Source organism: Nyctibius grandis, chromosome 1 (genome assembly GCF_013368605.1).
Source record: "Nyctibius grandis isolate bNycGra1 chromosome 1, bNycGra1.pri, whole genome shotgun sequence".
NCBI classification, from domain to species: Eukaryota; Metazoa; Chordata; class Aves; order Nyctibiiformes; family Nyctibiidae; genus Nyctibius; species Nyctibius grandis.
This window is the reverse complement of record NC_090658.1, coordinates 92,882,182-92,896,268: the sequence shown is the minus strand read 5'-3', so window position 1 is coordinate 92,896,268 and position 14,087 is coordinate 92,882,182. Positions and strand designations below refer to the sequence as shown.

At 43.4% G+C, this 14,087-nt stretch overlaps 1 protein-coding gene across 1 annotated transcript; it reads left to right on the top strand.

The window, feature by feature from the left end:
* The first annotated feature begins 647 nt into the window (after positions 1-647).
* Positions 648-7,045, top strand: TPBG (trophoblast glycoprotein). The gene is given in 4 exon segments (XM_068396408.1): positions 648-667; positions 4,519-4,986; positions 5,203-5,298; positions 5,711-7,045. Coding segments are annotated over 4 exon segments (1,902 nt in total). The 3' UTR covers positions 7,029-7,045.
* Positions 7,046-14,087: the final 7,042 nt, after the last annotated feature.

Below are 14,087 nucleotides of genomic sequence, written 5' to 3'. Positions count from 1 at the left end.
GTCGCCAGCTGAAGCCTGCTCACATAAGCCGCCCTACAGTGAGAATCAGAGGAATAAGGAGTGATCAGAAGGCAGGTCCTTTAGTCCTTCAAAAAGGACTAAAATCAGAAGGCTTATTTTGCAGAAGGAAGAGCTTTACTGGCTGTAGTGATTTACACTAATCTAAGTAGAATTTACATGGAACTTAGTCTAGGTCATAGAACTAAACCTTAGATTGTTAAAATTAAACTAATGAAGAAAAAATACCATTTTAAAATCCATATAGCAATCTATCAAAGGCAGTTTGAAAGTAAAAGGCACGCATCGTTCCTGAGCAAGGAAAGAATAAAAGCAGGATTGAAAGTTTAGCCTGACCTGTTTAAGCATGTCAAATTCTCAGTTATGTTCTGATGAACTTGTAAGCAGTTATTCAACTTGGCTCCTGTTCCAGATTCTCTACATGTCAGAGCATGCAGAGCTGGAGTACGGACAGAGGGATGCGCACACAACGGCAGCACCTGGAGTACAGCAGGTCCTCTTCCCAAGTCGTTGTTCTCAGTGTATTCTTGACCCCAGCTCTGGTAGCCAGCTTCGCTGGAGGAAGTCACCATCATTTCCTTCTCATTTGAGTAACAGGTTTTAACAATAAACCACTACCAGGTGTAGAGATGGACTTTTTGGAAACAAGGTGAGCACGTAAAGAGCTTGTCTTTACAGTTTCACCAGTTTTCAGTGTTGCTCATATTCACGTGGGTGGACTTTGCCTCCTATTGTCCCTTCAGTCTCCACCTAAGGCATGCAGGAGTCCCCAGAACTTACAACAGTGCATTATTACACATACCCAGTTAATGTAGTTTTACAGGCCCAAATAAAAGGTTACTTTTAGCTAAAATCATTTTATGTTAGTACTGGGAAAGCTGAATATGTTTCCATGGTATTAAAAATCAACATTCTTCATATTAGACTGACTTTTGATATTTCAATATAAAAATGGATAGCATATAAGAAAATGGAAACATGGTCTTATCTTGTATAGCAATTAATGGCTGTGTGATTTACATGTAGATGCATAGACAATCATAGGATTTATCCTGCATTCATCATATAGACAGTGAAAACCAGAACAGACCAGCGGATCATTTGGACAGAGTGTCTTTGTGTCTGGAACAAAGTGCTAAGTTTAAAAAATAAGTTACTTCAAGATTGTCTTCTGTATTGCTTCAATTTATATAAAAATGAATAACTATATACATAAGTTTAAGTGCACTTAAAAAGAAAACCAGAACATGAATGTTTATGGGTGTGAGCATGTGAATGCTGAATAAAACATTTAAACAAGAATTCAAGGCAGCATTTTGTTGCCTAGAGTATTTTTATGGCACCATTTTAAGAATTCCGATGGTGTTTGTTCAGATGAAGCCGAGTCCCAAGGGAAACAGAAGGTGTCCTTTGGAGGACCTGCTGGATCTCTCCATGTGAGGAAGCAGATGGATCTTGCAGCTTGTTCTTCCACTTTTCGTGGGAAGATATTTTTGATAAAAGAGAAGAATTCTGGTCTCGGCGCTACTGCTCACTTGGTGCATAATCTTTAACACATCATAAATACCCTTCTAAGGCCACTTCCTATGAAGTGCTGAGAATCTTCATGCAATATTGAGACAACATAGAAACATTTCACAGAGGAAACATAAGTTTCAGTGTCAGTAAAGAAAAAAAATTAAAAAAAAAAAAAGATAGCTATTGGATGGAGTCCTACTCCACACTATTCCAACGCCTTGGACATCAGTTGGAGTCAGGTCACTCAGAATCTCATGAAAGGCATCCAGCATTGTTCAGTATCCAGCTTTGTGAAGATTATTTAGGATGGGATTCATCTCAATTAATTAACAGCCTTAAATTTCAGTGTCTAAAATAACCTTCCAGGTTTTCCTAAGGACAGTGGAGTGACATGAGCACCTACAGATGCCACTTTATTCCTTGCTGAGGTGAGAGCCCTAAAAGGGGTATAGTGACTCCAAAAACATCAAGCAATGTAGTTACCACAGGTTGTCCCTATGACTCTCTGCATTTCTTTAGGTAGGTGTCACATTTTCACTTTGGGGGAGCTGAAATACTGGGGTACTGATTTTCAAAAGCAAGCAGTTCTCATCACTGACACATGAAGCAAGCTTTAATCTTCTGGAGGAGGATGGTCAGAAGTTTCCTTCATGATACCAGATGACCAGCACATCACACAGCCTCAGCCTGGAGCAGCAGAACCACCGAGAGACTGAAGCATTGCCTCAACCCTCACTCTTAATGTGAGCTTCTCAGTCAACCCGTAGGAATAGCTTCTCAGTCAACACAGCCTCAAGCTTCGCCAGGGGAGGTTCAGGTTGGACATTAGGAAGAATTTCTTTTCAGAAAGGGTTATTAGACATTGGAATGGGCTGCCCAAGGAGGTGGTGGAGTCACCATCTCTGGATGTGTTTAAGAAAAGACTGGACATGGCACTTAGTGCCATGGTCTAGTTGACAGGGTGGTGTCAGGGCAACGGTTGGACTCGATGATCCCTGAGGTCTCTTCCAACCTGGTTGATTCTGTGAATATCAGCCACAGGAACAGTTTCCTTATGGTAAATTCTCTTCCAGTTTAGCCAGTCCTTTAGCCAAGACAATATGGTTTCAAATACTATATTTTAACTCAGTCAGAAGTTTTGCATAAAATTTATGCAAAAAACTATGAGATGAGATTCCACGGGCTGTGCAATGCAAATTCACAAATCAATCAATCGTAAACACCAAAACTGACCTGAAAATACATCAGCTCTTTTTTCTTCATTTTACTACTACAGATTGCAAACACGTCCAGGAAATCCACTCAGTAGAAGTGTATTCACCAGAAAGTACTGTTTCCTTTTCGGAGTATGCCTCTGAGTAAAGTTATTTTATTTAAACAAGAAGAGAGCAGATTAACAAGTGTTTTTCTTCCTCTTGCAAGCTTAAGCAGGTGCAATTTACTACTGGAATAATAGGAAAATATTTGTTATTTATTATTTGCATTATTGCAGCACACGCAAGCACCTGTCAGGGAGCACTCCACAAATGTGGAACAAAACCATGTTCCCTGCCCAAAGAGCTGGCCTGCTGTGCAGGGCAAGAGGCACGGACCCACCTAGACAGTCACGGAGAGCCAGCAGCCAGTAGGACAACTTTGATCAGCACCATGAGCAGTTCCGTGTGATTGCTCTTACTTGTATTATTCCATTAAAAATGACGTTGTATCTAAATGTTTTATAAAAAAAAAAACAGTTATGGATATGCTCAAGAAGTATTTTTTCTATTCTTTATCTCAGTTTTTTTGTTAATATTTTCAGTTACCTATTTTAAAAGCCGACTCCTTTTGGAAACTGCCTCTTACTGGTCACTGAATTTCACTGTTGTCTAGTAGGCCAATTTTTTCCTTTCACTTTTTTAAAGAATTTTAATAGATTAGGAGAAATGCAGTATACCTTTAACTATCTGCTTTTCTAAGCATTATACTAAGACAGGCATGTGGATCTGGAACCTTTTAACAAACTAAAAATGCCTGCAGTATAGTGCCACTGTTTTTCTGTCTCAACATCAAAGCAGTAACTTCCCAAACTTCTGGAACTGCTTTCGAGTCCGAGATCTCACTTGTATCGCTTGTATCAGCCACTCCGTATTTCCTTTTCTCCATAATCTTCATGTAAAGAGCATGCTGGTCTATCAGCTGGGCAGCCCCTGCCTGCCACCCCTACCACAGACTTCTCTGCACCATAATACGACTGTCAGGCCAGAGAGAGGAGAACAATCCTACAGAAATCAGTGTTTCAGTTCATTATTCCTCAGATTCTGGGGCCGATTTTCTCAAGACTTCACACAGGATTCATCTGTTCATTTCCCCTGTGGCTTTTGACAGCTGTAAGATTTCTCCTGACTTTATTAAAAAAAAAGGAGCCTAGTTGTTCAGGAAAGCAGAAGGAACATAACTCTGACATACGGGGAGAAGGAAATCTTGTGTAAGCAGTCATCAGAAGGGTAAGGAAAGCCCAAAGGAATCACAGACCCAAAGCACTTGGATTCACATTGCTGAAACTGGTTATTTTAATATACTGGTATGTCTTCTGCGTTAATTAGATGTTATTTAACTATCTCAATCACTTCATAAGGACCAGTAGCCCAATACAGCTCCCATAATAGCTCCCACATTCACCTCTTCCTCAAATACCCCCTCCGTGGAGTAACCCAAGGAAGTTAGTAATCCACAAAACAGCATTTGTACCACCTGGATTCTCCAGCCATGCCCGGGTGGCTCTGGGACAGCTATAGCTACTGAAACTGGTGAATATTTTATGTACACATAGACATTTAGGCTTTTTCCTCACCATATTAAATAAATCTCAGACTTAAGCTGTCAATTTGCAGCTCCTTTTTTTTTAATGATTATTATTATTTATCTTAGGACCTCTAAAGATTGCGGCGGGTTTGGGTTTCTTTTCCTTTAGTTTTGGAGCTTGTTCGGGGTATTTTGTGGCAGGTGTTGCTTCCTCCTCCCCGAAACTGTTTCCCTGGATAGAGGGGTTAGGGCAGCGGCCGGTCTCGCCCCTACCTCCACTTCAAGACCCGCCGGGGCCCGCGGACCCCCCTCGCCTCGCCCCGCACCCGGGCCCCGCCGGCACGGCGCCCCCCGCCCCGGAAACCCCTCGGGATTTCCCGATGCTGCCGGCCTGAGCGCGCCGATCGGGGAAACTGCGGAAACCGGCACCCGACAGCCAGGCTCCGGAGCGACGCCCCCAGCCCCGGCCGCCGCATGGGGGCGAGACATAGGTACGGCGCTGCAAAGACGGGGAGCGGGGCACGGGGCTCTGGCAGCTCTCGCCGCCGGCTCTCCCCTCCCAGGGCGGCCGGGAGTTGCGCCGAGCCGAGCCGAGCCGTGCCGTGCCGTGCCGTACCGTACCGTACCGTACCACCCGTCCCCTCGGCTGCGGCTCCGCTCGGCGGCAAGGTGAGCCTCCGGCAGCACCACCTGGGCCGGGGGCCGAGGGGAGAAGGGGGCGCCGGGGGGAGCCGAGCTGACCCTCCCAGCGGCGGCGGCGGAGCAGGGGCGCGGGGGCGGTGGGCGGGAGGCGGGCGGGGCGCGGGAGGCGGCGGGGCCGCCCCTCGGGGCAGGCGCGGCCGGCGGCTCCCCCCGGCCGGGGCGGCGGTTGGTTTCTCCTGTCAGCGGAGGCAGGGCCAAGCGCGGCGAGGGTAGGCGCGGAGTCGGCGGCTCGATCCGGCGGAGTTTGCTCCGGACGCGGGGCGGGAGCGACGGCAGGAGGTGAGCGACGGGGACAGGGACCGGACAGGGCTTGGCGCGGCTGTGCTCCGCGGTGGGTTTTGCGGGCGGCAGTTTGCACCGGTCGTGGAGCGGAGGGGAGAGCCCCGGGGCGGGGGCGGCAGGCGGAGAGCTGCGGGTCGCGGTGGGGGACGCCGGGTTTGATCCTTCCCTCCTCTCCGCACTCGCCAGCGGAGCCGCCGGGCGGGTGGGGAGGAGGCGGTGTGAGCTGGAAGCGGGGGAAAACTTGTTCCTCGGCGGGTTCCCCCGCGCGGCCTCGGGGCCGGGACCGCCCGGGCGAGCCACGTGTCGGGGGCGGGGGGCGCGGCGCGGGGCTGGGGGAAGCCGGGTGGGCACGGGCGAGCGGAGCCGCGCCGCCCCGCCGCTGCCCTCTCCCTTTCCTCCCCTGGCACAGGTCTCGCTGCGGGAAGCGGAGCGGAGCCAGCCCCGGAGGGGAAGCACCTGCCCCCGGAGAAGGGGCTGCCCGGAGCGGGTAGCGCCCCGGCGGGAGCCGCCCCACGCCTCGCCGCACCGCCCAGAGTTGAAGGCGCCCGGAGGGGAAAGTTGTGTGCGGGGCCGGGCCGGGCCGGGCCGTCGCGATGTCGGGACGGGGCGCGCTCCGCCTGGGGCTGGGGCTGCTACTGCACGTCTTGCTGGGCTGCGGCTGGGCGCAGCAGCCCGACAGCTGCCTGACCCTCTGCGTGTGCTTCGAGGCGGCCAAGACGGTGAAGTGCGTGAACAGGAACCTGACGGCGGTGCCGCCCGACCTGCCGTCCTACGTGCGCAACCTCTTCATCACCGGCACCCGCCTGGCCCGCCTGCCCGCCGGCGCCTTCCCCGCCCAGCGCCTGCCCGACCTCAGCGCCCTCAACCTCAGTGGCAACCACCTGCGGGCCGTGGAGGCCGGCGCCCTCGCGGCCCTACCCGCCCTGCGGCAGCTGGACCTCAGCGGCAACCCCCTGGTCTCCCTCAGCCCGCAGGCCTTCGGGGAGGGCGGTAGCCCGCTGGAGGAGCTCGCCCTCCGCGGGGCCCTGCGCAACCACAGCGTCCTCCACAGCCTGGCTGCCGTGCTGCAGTCTGGGGCCCTGCACAACCTCAGCCGCCTGGAGCTGGCCGACAACGGGCTGCTGCTGCTGCCCGCCGGCATGTTCACGGCCCTGCCCTCCCTGCGGCAGCTGGACCTCAGCAACAACTCCCTGGTGGGCCTGCGAAACGTCTCCTTCCAGGGCCTGGGCCAGCTGCAGAGTCTCAACCTCAGCGACAACTCGCTGGGCGTGCTGAGGAACGGCACCCTGGCCCAGTTCCGTGGCCTGCACGCCCTCCGGCGCATCGGCCTGGGCCGCAACACCTGGGTCTGCGACTGTGCCATCGAGGACCTGGTGACCTGGCTCAAGGAGACTGACCAGGTGGAGGGCAAAGAAGCCCTGACCTGCGCCTACCCCGACAAGATGCTGGGCAAAGCCCTGGTAAAGATCAACAGCTCAGACCTGAACTGCTCCGTGCCCATAGACGTACCTTCCCAGCTACAGACTTCGTACGTCTTCCTAGGGATAGTGTTGGCTCTCATTGGGGCCATTTTCCTTCTAGTTTTGTACTTGAACCGAAAAGGAATCAAAAAGTGGATGCACAACATCAGAGATGCCTGTAGGGATCACATGGAGGGCTACCACTACAGGTACGAAATCAATGCAGACCCCAGGTTAACAAACCTCAGCTCCAACTCGGATGTCTGACGAAGCGCCGCAGATGTGGGGCAGTGCACAGTAGCTATGCATGAAAAGTAGACTTACGCTTTATTCTCGTGCTTGCTTCCCTCTCCCCAGAGAAATCTCAGACGTGCTTGTAACATGAGGAGGATATGCCTCCCTGTGACGTGAAATTCAGTTTTGTTTTGAGACGCTGGGCAGCTGTGCATGGCATTGGGCTGTATGCAGGAAACAAGCTGCTACTTCTTTTCTTCCTTATGTCTCTGTACTTGTGTGAAATTTTTTTTCAAGATCTCAAAAAAAGGATTCTCTCTGATGCTCCAAAGCCGCCAGAGTTTATAAAAAATTTACTGATGCAGACACCATTCAACAAAAGCTGCCTCAACTTTTTGGGAAAAAAAAAATTATGTTCATCTGTGCCAGTTTTGATCTTGTATATCTGAATTGTGATGACGGTTCCATTTCATAGACTACCTTGAGATTTAAAAAAAACAAAGAAAATCCTTTTAACAACTCCTCTGTTACAAAGAAGGAAATCGAATAGTGAGCATGCACAAATACTTTATAGTTTTACATGTTAGGAAACTTACGATCTCAGTAAGTCTCTTACTATTTTGTAAAGTTATTTTTGATTGCAGTTTACGTGAAAAGAGAGGTTTTTTTATACAGACTGCATCTAAACTCCATCTGAACTGTTAAATTCAATAAACAGTCTTACGAGAACAGTTGTGTTGAAGTTTGCTGTTCGATGAGAAATGTATGGACATCTAAGAACGTGGATAGCTTTATAGTCTCCGAAGTAATAGCCCTACAGTAGTAATCTGAATAAAATTTTATACAAATATGTAGCTTAGAGACATAAATGTTTGACAATTTTGTGAAATATGTTAGGAGAATTACACCGATCAACAACGAGAGCAGTTTCACTTGGCACAAAACCCCCAGTCTGCTCTCTCGAAACAACTGCAAAACATCAAGACAGATGCTAGGCTCCACCTTGCTGCGAAGGTACAAGCTGATAGAATTTTCATAAGATCTTCTCTACTAAATTAAAAGAAAAAAATCAAATTAAATTGTGGAGTTTGTAAGCTAAAGAAAATTTTACCTGAATGGAATTGTTTATTGTAAATAAAAAAACCCCACACTTTCATGTCCTGAACTAAATTAAATGCAGCGCAGTCATGTAGTCAGCGAGCTTCAGGCTGGTAAATCAAAACAGCACTTATTACATTAAGTGCTTACTGTTTCATTTTAAGCTCTCGGTACTCGTGGAGTTCTGTAGTGATCTATATAGAGTAACTTGATGGAACTTTACATTTATCTTGAAGCTTATAACAAGTGCATTTCAGTATTGTATGTTACTCATGCTTATTACTTGCTTGGGAATGCATTTTCTTGTAAATAGATAAAGCATGCAAAGAAAAGCTTCAAAAATGCATCATTTAATATGCAACTCTGATAACATATGAAAAGGTTAGCAAGAACTTTCCAATGGTCACCAATAATTAATGCACTTTTTCTAATCCATTTATAGATTCTTAATGAAAAAAGTACACCAACTGTAAAAGTGTGATGTGAATTGGTATCTATCAGTATATCTGTGGAGCTTTTTTCATGGTCACTCTTACTTGAAACTCTTGAGCATCTCTAAAATTTTATGAATTACTGGTTAATTCCCTCCACTTTCAAAAGTGACAGTTTTCTCATACATATATGCCTTTGGTAAGAGCTCATAAATATAAAGTAGTCCTTAAAGTATCAGAAGAAATATAATCTATTTTGGGCATCAGCATTATTCGAATGCTTTTCTCTCCTTGCAACTTCAGACAAAGCAAGTAGTACAAGTTGGTTCAGACTAATTTTCTATTGCTTTAAATTTGCTTTATTTAATAGCAGTGATTTTTTTTAATGTAGTTTTGTACATTTGCCCTCAAGTAAAAAAATAATTAAGTACAATTAATGTTTTGATAAATCTGTGTATTTTACAATTAGTGCAAGTTAAGTGATAGCCTATTTCTTGTGCTGTAATTTAAATGTATGACCAATATCTGGTTAACAGCGTATGAATTAAGTTTGTGGATCCTTAAAAAGCAGACTGCTGGTCTGAATGTTAGCTGCCCTTGTTTTAAGAATAATGTAAAAAAACCCCAGTGTGAATAACTATTACTGTGCAACTATGCAAACTGTTGATACTTGGTATACATAAGATAGTTTATGTAAGAAGCTGGAATTTACAATAGCTATGCAGCGTGCTTTGTTGTATTGGTCATTTCGGAGATTATCAACTTACACTTATTTGTACAGTGCCAAGAGAAGTAGAACATCATCCCTGCTTCAGATGCTCCTGTAATATAATAGATAAAATATGTACAAACCAGGCCATTTCTTGGGCAATTTCTTGGGTTTTGTTAACAGATACTTTAAAGTAACTACAGTAAAAGCAATTATCCGTGATGTGTTAATGTGACAACCATGCATTTATAGAGATGTGTAAGGATAGGCAACGACGTTAATCGCAGTCTCTCACCAATGGACTGAGTATTTGTACAGTGAGCAAGTGTAACTGTTGTATTACACCTATTATTCTAAAGATGATTATTATTATTTTTGTATCATAGAAAGTCATTGTAATAGAATTTTATTAGAGACCTGGTGATGGCTACTTTAAAATAATTTTTGCCATTTGCTTACATGTGTATTTATTAGGATGTAACAGTTAGCATGTGTCAGTATTGTGTTGAATAATGTTCTCCTACAGTGTCTGACCAACAGTGAGTGCTTTGGTGTTTTGTACAATGCATTTGATCTTAAATCCCCTTCCATAAACGGTGCTTGAAATTTGTTTTCCTTTCCTGTTACAAAATAATAGCAGTGGTACTTAGAAGACATTTTAAAAGTAGCTCTCAAAGTGCTTCAGAACTTGGTTAAAAAGTATACATTTAAAATAACATTAAGGCTTCTTCTGAAGCACATTTTTATAATCTTACTCTGCTTTGACACCTGAAATTTCAATTGATTACCATTTCTAGAGCAGCTTAATTAGCAAGGCTGTTTTATTCGTTCATTCTCCAATAAAACACATGCAGTACTAAATGCCTCTAAAATGTGTTTTGTATACATAAACCCCCAAAGTTTTTGCATGACATGGTTGTCACTGATGTTTCATAGAAAACATCTAGACTAAAGTAGTGGGCAAATCTTCAGGGAAGGCTGCGCAGCTAAGAAGCAGAAAGGATGGTTTGTCCAAGGTTCAACTGCTTTCTTAAAACTAGTTTTAGTTGTAATAAGCTTAAAATTTTCTTGCAAGAATAGCACAAGGAATTGACATAGTTTTACTATATTTTCCTAAAGTACTTTGGATAAGCCCTGTTGCCAGGTAAGAAACAGAAAATTCCCCAAATCTTTCTTTATCCAGGGTAGCTTTATATTAGATCATCCGACTATTTTTGTTCTCAGCAAGCCATAACATTACCAATAATGCTGACATCCAGAAAGTGATTTGCAGTTTTGCACAACTGCTTTAAATCTTTTCATTCAGGGTAATTTACCTTTTAAGCACTGGTGACAATCCCCAGTGACATGCCAGGTAGTGCAGCAGTCTATTCAGACCTGTATTCGGTTGTTGACTGAGATGTCACTGAAGACAGGCATGGCAAAATATTCAAAATATGACTGCGCTAGGATTCCCAACTCTCACTACTCTAGCAGCATTTTCCCAGTGGTATACTCTGCTCTTTGTGCATCTGTATAATTTCTTCTTCGCCTCATTTGCTCAAGAAATCCGTTAAAAGGAGTATCATGAATCTGCACAGGTAGATAAATTGGTCCGACTGCACCTATATTTTGAGGTTTGTCGTCTTCATTTCCCTTTAAGCCTTAACATGAAAAAGAGCCTTTGTCAAAGTGGACAGAATGAAAATTTGATGTACACTTTTTCTTTCTCTTTAGCAGCTGAATGTTCAAGAAGACCCATTCATTCTCAGAATATGATGAAGGAAAATAGCATTTGGTAAGAAAAACATTTTGGTTTCAAGCTTTCAAATGACATTTCTGTTCTGTGGGAGAAGGTTGAAGGGACAAGCTTATAAAGGAAACAGAGAAACCCCTTTGTAATGGGTCAGCACTGGAAATCACAATGCTGGAAATAGGAACAATTGCTGAGTGATTGTCTGTTACGTTCTGGTCATGTTTTATGGATACAGCTCTAATTTCTTCCTGTTGCTATGAATAGAAACATTTTGCTGACAAGTGGAGTCATGTCCTATAATATTTGTAGTGCAGGTGTTTCCCCTGTGAGATTTTTGTGGGATATAATAGAAGACTGAATTTAATTCGGCGCCTGCTGATTTAATGATGACTAGATCAGGCCTGTAACTTAATGCTTCTTTTTTGCAAACGTGCTGCTTACTAGTTGCAAAGATCTTGGCTTGAAATCAAACAATGAAAGCCCACCAAGGAAGAGAGCAAGCAGTCCGTTTGGGGAGTGTAACATTTATTAGATATCTCACAGTGCTTAAAAAGAGACATAAACCATGTGGGAGCAGAGGATCCTTTGCTCATACAGAAGTAAGTGTACTCTATACTCTGAGTTGATACAGCAGTAGCAGAGAAGTAGCACTTTGTACTAATACAGTAAACCTAACAGCACTCCTCTCCCACCTTGGAAAAAAACACACCAAGCTTTTAGAAGTAAGAATACAGGTTTGCAGTGTAAGTATGTCCTTAAAAAGGGCTTTTGCTTTCTCAACAGTGTTACAATTTACGTGTTGTCCCATCCTTGGAAAAACCTTGCTATGCCAGAAGTCATCTGTTGTGTAGGCAAAGCTTGAAATCAGGCTTTGCATTCCCAGTGTTAGCCTAAATAGAAAAAGGGAACTATTAAGAAAATTAAAATGGTACTTCAGACAGTGTATTCAGGTTGCAGTTAATAATTTAATACTTGCAATTATTTATATTTTTCAAAGTATTCACTAGATAGCTTTTCCTTTCTGATGATAGACTAACAGAATAACAGATTTGTGGTTTTTGGTAATTATGCATGAAAGCATCTGAATAAATTAGCAGTGTTGTCTGAGTACATACAGTGATGAAATGTTAGAAATTTCATGTTCTAGAATGTTTCACTGTTCTAGAAATTTGAGATGTGCAAGAAGCTGCTGTAACTTTTTCAGATTGAAGTTTTGTTTCTTAATTAAAAATTATTCCTGAAGAAAAACACAATAAAATATTTACCAGATTGCTTATAAATGTTATATGTTCACCCTGTTGATTTAATAACTGTAAATCCTTACAGTTATAGAGGTCTTTGCTAAAGGTGTGGTTGTGTTCTTTATAGCTCAAGTGGATGATTGTGCTGTGACTTTGCATGATAGAATAGTGAAAAAGCAACTTCCATCTAGATAGCCTGATTAACTTCTTTAGAAAGATATTCAGTCAATGAATATAAGGGATTATGTTTTAATTGTTCGTGTTTTTTTGGACATAATTTTGATAGCTTTTTGGTTTTTGACATGTGGTATTGGTTTTCAAGTTAAGTGCCGATTCTAAATTTTAACAGTAATGGATTTTCATGTTTTTAAGACTAGTTCAAACTGTGTGTTTTGAAGTCTTCAAATACATATTTACATGATGAAATATAGAGGCACTGTTATTACTGATGGTGTGAATTTTCTTACTGTGAGGGAACTATTAAAGAAAAGTACTGTTGAAACAGAGAATGAAGGGTGAATTCCAGAGAAAAAAGCATTCTGATGGCAAACTCTTTTATTCTCACAACTTTTTAAATACAAATATTTAGATTGGAAATTCAAAGGGAAGGATGACATTTCATCTTCTCATAGATAGCTAGTGCAGACGTCTGAAATTTTAATAGGACGGAATGATTTTTTGGGGCTGTCCCAGGAGCATAGCTGATAACTTGGTTAGTCTTGTGTCAAAGTTGTTTGCTATAATAGTTTTTTTCACATTCTTAGGACACCTAACATGGAAGGATGTTTGGCTTTACACATGATGGTTTGATCTGTCCTAGATTTTATCTTAGGACTGATCTGTCTTAGTATCTGTTCACAGTCTACTTCACATATTCCATTTGTTCTAGTAGAAATTTTATCTAGCATATCCCAGGGTAGCTTTACGTGAAATCATGGGCATTTATGCAATAAAGAACTCATTTGTCAAATTGACATTATCAAATGTCAGATAGACGTTTTAACAGAATGTGGTGTATACTTCATGCTGGCAATGTGAAAACATCAAGTAATGATAGTGAAATATTAAAATAAGAAAAATACCATTTATTGCAACAATGCTGTAAGCAGTCATGAACTGACACGACTTTGGGGCATTTGAGCAATTTAAGCATGTTTTGAAGAAGGAAACAAGAAGTAGTTACTACATTGACAGTCGTCGTGTTCTGGTAGGTGTCTTCATTCATTCTCCTTAACAGCTTATGAACAAACAGCAGCCGAATCCTGCAGATACATATAGATCTGAAGCCATTTAAGTCAGTGGCTTTACCTCAATGCTTTTATATTTCCCAGGGGTGGGTGCTTCTGTTAGCTCAGAGGAGACTAAGAGCTCTTAAGCATCAGAAAACAAGATTTATTATTGTATGTATACATATATGCATTACACACACACACACACATATAATGTCAAACCAGGAGACTGAAGAGGAGTCCGAGGCACACTGGTATCTCCAGTACATTCTGTTGACTAGCTTAGGGGTCTGTTTTTTCCCACACATTGGAAAGGGGACCTAAGTGCCTAAATGGAGTAGATATGCCTCTGAGAACACTTAAGGCATGCTTCATGTTGCTGCACACCTGGTGTGGCCATTAGCATCAAGTTAGCACAAACTGGTGCTAAGTGGCCAAGATTTTCCAAAATGGCCACAGTTTTCAAAAGTTGTTGAACACCTTTTGGAAAATGACACTGTTTTTCTTTTAAGGTGAATTGAACTAAACATGGAAAAAAATATTTTCAGTGTGAAAAGGCATGTGTCCAGTATATACTTGAGAGAGAATATAAATACTTGTAAGAGCTTTTGAAATTCCCCAGTCTGCGCTCTCTGTTGTTTCTCAGATT